This window comes from Phyllobates terribilis, unplaced genomic scaffold (genome assembly GCF_046119375.1).
Source record: "Phyllobates terribilis strain yellow unplaced genomic scaffold, ASM4611937v1 Scaffold_9__5_contigs__length_417890890, whole genome shotgun sequence".
NCBI classification, from domain to species: domain Eukaryota; kingdom Metazoa; phylum Chordata; class Amphibia; order Anura; family Dendrobatidae; genus Phyllobates; species Phyllobates terribilis.
The window spans coordinates 165532873-165539442 of record NW_027362769.1 but is presented as its reverse complement, the minus strand read 5'-3'; the positions used below and the strand labels follow the sequence as shown (position 1 = coordinate 165539442).

The window sequence follows — 6570 nt, the reverse complement described above, 5'->3', positions numbered from 1 at the left end:
CGGCAAGCAAGGCAAGAGCAGAGCAGAAACCGCAAGAGCGGCAAGCTAAGCAGGAGCAGAGCGGAAACCGCAGAGCGGCTAAGAAGGCAGGAGCAGAGCGGAAACCGCAGAGCGGCAAACAAGGCAGGAGCAGAGCGGAAACCGCAGAGCGGCAAACAAGGCAGGAGCAGAGCGGAAACCGCAGAGCGGCAAACAAGGCAGGAGCAGAGCGGAAACCGCAGAGCGGCAAACAAGGCAGGAGCAGAGCGGAAACCGCAGAGCAGCAGACAAGGCAGGAGCAGAGCGGAAACCGCAGAGCGGCAGACAAGGCAGGGGGATAGGACTCTGTTCACAAAGAACAGACAGAGAAGGAAAGGCAGAACCAGAAGCACACACAGTACTTACAAAAAAGTAGCGAGCGTACACTAAATTCACAACAGAGGTACAGAGACGACGAGAAGGAATTTAGGAGCAAGTTCAGACTCTGCAGAAAGACGCAGAAAACAGACAAAGAGGGAAAAGGGAGAAAAGGCAAAAGTAGAAACGAGGCACAGACAACTAGGAACCGAGGAACGGGAACAAATACAGCAAGGCTGGGACACAAACAGGACTCTGTTCAGACGGGAACAGATACCGCAAGGCACAGACAACTGGAAACAGAGAAACGGGAACAAATAGAGCAAGGCTGGGACACAAACAGGACTCTGTTCAGACGGGAACAGATACCGCAAGGCACAGACAACTGGAAACAGAGAAACGGGAACAAATACAGCAAGGCTGGGACACAAACAGGACTCTGTTCAGACGGGAACAGATACCGCAAGGCACAGACAGGCAGATCTAGGAATACAGCCCCTAGAAGGCGAAAGAACAGGCTAGAAGCGTGTTCACAAGAACAGACCACAGTTCAGACACAGAACTGGAGAATAGGCAGGAAAACAGGATAGGACCTGGCACGTCAGAGACAAACAGCCGACTGACAGGACACAATGCTCAGGCGCCATCTTGAGGAAGAAGGTGGTATAAATACCCAAAGATGGACAGCAATAGGCTGAAGGTGCAACAGGGGCGTGTCCGCAGCAGGTACAAGAAACAGGAAGTTCAGCGGGCGTTGCCCTATGCAGCCAAAACAGACAAACAGACAGCAAGGAGGGAAGCCAGAGAGACATTCTGGACTGGAGATCAAGTGCGCGCTCTTGCACAGTGGGAGATGGACCACCATGCAAGGACGCCGCCAGGTATGTTACAATCATGTATCTCTGTATACAGGGAGTTCCCCCTAGTGATGACTGCTGAAAGGATCTTATCATGTATCTCTGTATACAAGGAGCTCCACCTAGAGGTGACTGCAGACAGAATCTTATCATGTATCTCTGTATACAGGGAGCTCCCCTAGTGGTGGCTGCAGACAATCTTATCATATACAGTACAGACCAAAAGTTTGGACACACCTTCTCATTTAAAGATTTTTCTGTATTTTCATGACAATGAAAATTGTACATTCACACTGAAGGCATCAAAACTATGAATTAACACATGTGGAATTATATACTTAACAAAAAAGTGTGAAACAACTGAAAATTTGTCTTATATTCTAGGTTCTTGAAAGTAGTCACCTTTTGCTTTGATGACTGCTTTGCACACTCTTGGCATTCTGTTGATGAGCTTCAAGAGGTAGTCACCGGAAATGGTCTTCCAACAATCTTGAAGGACTTCCCAGAGATGCTTAGCACTTGTTGGACCTTTTGCCTTCACTCTGTGGTCCAGCTCACCCCAAACCATCTCGATTGGGTTCAGGTCTGGTGACTGTGGAGGCTAGGTCATCTGGCGTAGCACCCCATCACTCTCATACTTAGTCAAATAGCCCTTACACAGCCTGGAGGTGTGTTTGGGGTCAGCGTCCTGTTGAAAAATAAATGATGGTCCAACTAAACGCAAACGGATGGAATAGCATGCCGCTGCAAGATGCTGTGGTAGCCATGCTGGTTCAGTATGCCTTCAGTTTGAATAAATCCCCAACAGTGTCACCAGCAAAGCACCCCCACACCATCACACCTCCTCCTCCATGCTTCACGGTGGGAACCAGGCATGTAGAGTCCATCTGTTCACCTTTTCTGCATCGCACAAAGACTCGGTGGTTGGAACCAAAGATCTCAGATTTGGACTCATCAGACCAAAGCTCAGATTTCCACTGGTCTAATGTTCATTCCTTCTGTTCTTTAGCCCAAACCAGTCTCTTCTGCTTGTTGCCTGTCCTTAGCAGTGGTTTCCTAGCAGCTATTTTACCATGAAGGCCTGCTGCACAAAGTCTCCTCTTAACAGTTGTTGTAGAGATATGTCTGCTGCTAGAATTCTGTGTGGCATTGACCTGGTCTATAATCTGAGCTGCTGTTAACCTGCGATTTCTGAGGCTGGTGACTCGGATTAACTTATCCTCAGAAGCAGAGGTGACTCTTGGTCTTCCTTTCCTGGGGCGGTCCTCATGTGAGCCAGTTTCTTTGTAGCGTTTGATGGTTTTTGCAACTGCACTTGGGGACACTTTCAAAATTTGCCCATTTTTTCGGACTGACTGACCTTCATTTCTTAAAGTAATTATGGGCACTCGTTTTTCTTTACTTAGCTGCTTTTTTCTTGCCATAATACAAATTCTAACAGTCTATTCAGTAGGACTATCAGCTGTGTATCCACCTGACTCCTGCACAACACAACTGATGGTCCCAACCCCATTTATAAGGCAAGAAATCCCACTTATTAAACCTGACAGGGCACACCTGTGAAGTGAAGACCATTTCCGGTGACTACCTCTTGAAGCTCATCAAGAGAATGCCAAGAGTGTGCAAATCAGTCATCAAAGCAAAAGGTGGCTACTTTGAAGAACCTAGAATATAAGACATATTTTCAGTTGTTTCACACTTTTTTTGTTAAGTATATAACTCCACATGTGTTAATTCATAGTTTTGATGCCTTCAGTGTGAATGTACAATTTTCATAGTCATGAAAATACAGCAAAATCTTTAAATGAGAAGGTGTGTCCAAACTTTTGGTCTGTACTGTATGTCTGTATACAGGGAGCTCCCCCTAGTGGTCGCTGTAGAAAGGATCTTATCATGTATCTCTGTATACAGGGAGCTCCCCCTAGTGGTGGCTGCAGACAAAATCTTATCATGTATCTCTGTATACAGGGAAATCCCCCTAGTGGTGCCTGCAGACAGGATCTTATCATGTGTATCTGCATACAAGGAGCTCCCCTAGTGTTGGCTGCAGACAGGATCTTATCATGTATCTGTATATACAAGGATCTCCCTCTAATGGTGGATGCAGACAGAATCTCATCTTGTATCTCTGTATACAGGGAGATCCCCTAGTGCTGGCTGCAGACAGAATCTTGTCATGTATCTCTGTATACAGGGAGCTCCCACTAGTGGTGGCTGCAGACAGAATCTTATCATGCATTTCTGTATACAGGGAGCTTCCCCTAGTGGTGGCTGCTTTCAGAATCTTATCATGTATCTCTGTATACAGGGAGCTCCCCCTAGTGGTGACAGTAGACAGAATCTTATCATGTATCTCTGTATACAGGGAGCTCCCCGTAGTAGTGGCTGTTGACAGAATCTTATCATGTATCTCTGTATACAAGTAGCTCCCCCTAGTGGTGGCTGCAGACAGGATATTATGATGTATCTCATATACAGGGAGCTCCCCCTAGTGGTGACTGCATACAGGATCTTATTATGTATCTCTGTATACAGGGAGCTCCCCTAGTGGTTGCTGCAGACAGGATCTCATTATGTATCTCTATATACAGGGAGCTCCCCTAGTGGTGGCTGCAGACAGAATCTTATCATGTATCTCTTTATACAGGGAGCTCCCCCCAGTGGTGACTGCAGACATAATCTTATCATGTATCTCGTATACATGGAGCTCCCCCTAGTGGTGACTGCAGACAGGATCTTATTATGTATCTCTGTATACAGGGAGCTCCCCTAGTGGTGTCTCCAGACAGGATCTTATCATGTATCTCTATATACAGGGAGCTCCCCCTAGTGTTGACTGCAGACAGAATCTTATCATGTATCTCTGTATACTGGGCCCTCTAGTAGTGACTGCAGACATAATCTTATCATGTATCTCTGTATACAGGGAGCTCCCCCTAGTGGTGGCTGCAGACAGGATGTTATCATGTATCTCTGTATACAGGGAGCTCCTTCTTGTGGTGGCTGCAGATAGAATCTTTTCTTGTATCTCTGTATACAGGGAGCTCCTTCTTGTGGTGGCTGCAGACAGAATCTTATCATGTATCTCTGTATACAGGGAGCTCCCCCTAGTGGTGGCTGCAGACAGGATGTTATCATGTATCTCTGTATACAGGGAGCTCCTTCTTGTGGCTGCAGACAGAATCTTATCATGTATCTCTGTATACAGGGAGCTCCCCCTAGTGGTGGCTGCAGACAGAATCTTATCATGTATCTCTGTATACAGGGAGCTCCCCCTAGTGGTGGCTGCAGACAGGATGTTATCATGTATCTCTGTATACAGGGAGCTCCTTCTTGTGGTGGCTGCAGATAGAATCTTTTCATGTATCTCTGTATACAGGGAGCTCCTTCTTGTGGTGGCTGCAAACAGAATCTTATCATGTATCTCTGTATACAGGGAGCTCCCCCTAGTGGTGGCTGCAGACAGGATGTTATCATGTATCTCTGTATACAGGGAGCTCCTTCTTGTGGTGGCTGCAGACAGAATCTTATCATGTATCTCTGTATACAGGGAGCTCCCCCTAATGGTGGCTGCAGACAGGATCTTATCATGTATCTCTGTATACAGTGAGCTGGCCCTAGTGGTGGCTACAGACCGAATCTTATCATGTATCCCTGTGTACAGGGAGCTCCCCCTAGTGGTGGCTGCTGACAGAATCTTATCATGTATCTCTGTATACAGGGAGCTCCTCGTAGTGGTGGCTGCTGACAGAATCTTATCAAATATCTCTGTATACAGGGAGCTCCCCCTTGTGGTAACTGCAGACAGAATCTTATCATGTATCTCTGTATACAGAGATCTCCCTCTAGTGGTGGCTACAGACAGGATCTTATCATGTATCTCTGTATACAGGGAGCTCCCCCTAGTGGTGGCTGCAGATAGAATCATATCATGTATCTCTATACACAGAGAGCTCCCCTTAGTGGTGGCTGCAGACAGAATCATATCATGTATCTCTGTATACGGGGAGCTCCCCCTAGTGGTGGCTGCAGACAGAATCTTATCAAGAATCTTTGTATACAGTGAGCTTCCCCTAGTGGTGGCTGCAGACCGAATCTTATCATGTATGTCTGTGTACAGGGAGCTCCCCCTAGTGTTGGCTGCAGATATAATCTTATCTTGTATCTCTGTATACAGGGGTCTCCCCCTACTGGTGGCTGCAGACAGAATCTTATCATGTTTCTCTATATACAGGGAGCTCCCCCTAGTGTTGGCTGCAGACAGAATCTTATCATGTATCTCTGTATACAGGGAGCTCACCCTAGTGATGACTGCAGAAAGGATCTTATCATGTATCTCTGTATACAGGGAGCTCCCCCTAGTGGTAACTGCAGAAAGAATCTTATCATGTATCTCTGTATACAAGGAGCTCCCTCTAGTGGTGGATGCAGGTAGAATCTTATCATGTATCTCTGTATACAGGGAGCTCCCCCTAGTGATGACTGCTGATAGAATCTTATCATGTATCTCTGTATACAGGGAGCTCCCCCTAGTGGTGGCTGCTGACAGAATCTTGCCATGTATCTCTGTATATAGAGAGCTCCCTCTAGTGGTGGCTGCAGACAAGATCGTTTCATGTATCTCTGTATACAGGGAGTTCCCCCTAGTGGTGGCTGCAGATAGAATCATATCATGCATATCTGTATACGGGGAGCTCCCCCTAGTGGTGGCTGCAGACAGGATCTTATCATGTATCTCTCTATATAGTGAGCTGTCCCTAGTGGTGGCTGTATACAGAATCTTATCATGTAGCTCTATGTACAGGGAGCTCCCCTTAGTGTTGGCAGCAGACAGAATCTTATCATGTATCTCTGTGTGCAGGGAGCTCCCCCTAGTGTTGGCTGCAGAAAGAATCTTATCATGTATCTCTGTATACAGGGAGCTCCCCCTACTGGTGGCTGCAGACAGAATCTTATCATGTATCTCTGTATACAGGGAGCTCTCCATAGTGTTGGCTGCAGACAGAATGTTATCTTGTATCTCTGTATAAAGGGAGCTCCCTCTAGTGGTGACTGCATACAGGATGTTAGCATGTATCTCTGTATACAGGGAGCTCCCCCTAGTGGCGCCTGTAGACAGGAACTTATCATGTATCTCTATATACAGGAAGCTCCCCCTAGTGGTGCCTGCAGACAGAATCTTATCATGTATCTCTGTATACATGGAGCTCCCCCTAGTGGTGCCTGCAGACAGAATCTTATCATGTATCTCTGTATACATGGAGCTCCCCCTAGTGGTGACTGCGGACAGAATCTTATCATGTATCTCTGTATACATGGAGCTCCCCCTAGTGGTGGCTGCAGACAGAATCTCATCATGTATTTCTATATACAGGGA

At 46.7% G+C, this 6570-nt stretch overlaps 1 protein-coding gene across 3 annotated transcripts in view; it reads left to right on the top strand.

Moving 5' to 3' along the window:
• The first annotated feature begins 1076 nt into the window (after positions 1 to 1076).
• RAB3GAP1 (RAB3 GTPase activating protein catalytic subunit 1) overlaps positions 1077 to 6570 on the top strand; it is a 152018-nt gene continuing 146524 nt past the window's right edge. For all 3 annotated transcript variants that reach the window (XM_073647279.1, XM_073647280.1, XM_073647278.1), the window contains exon 1: positions 1077 to 1217. In XM_073647279.1, coding sequence (XP_073503380.1) covers positions 1098 to 1217 — 120 coding nt within the window. In that variant the 5' untranslated portion in view covers positions 1077 to 1097. The remainder of the gene's footprint in view (positions 1218 to 6570) is intronic.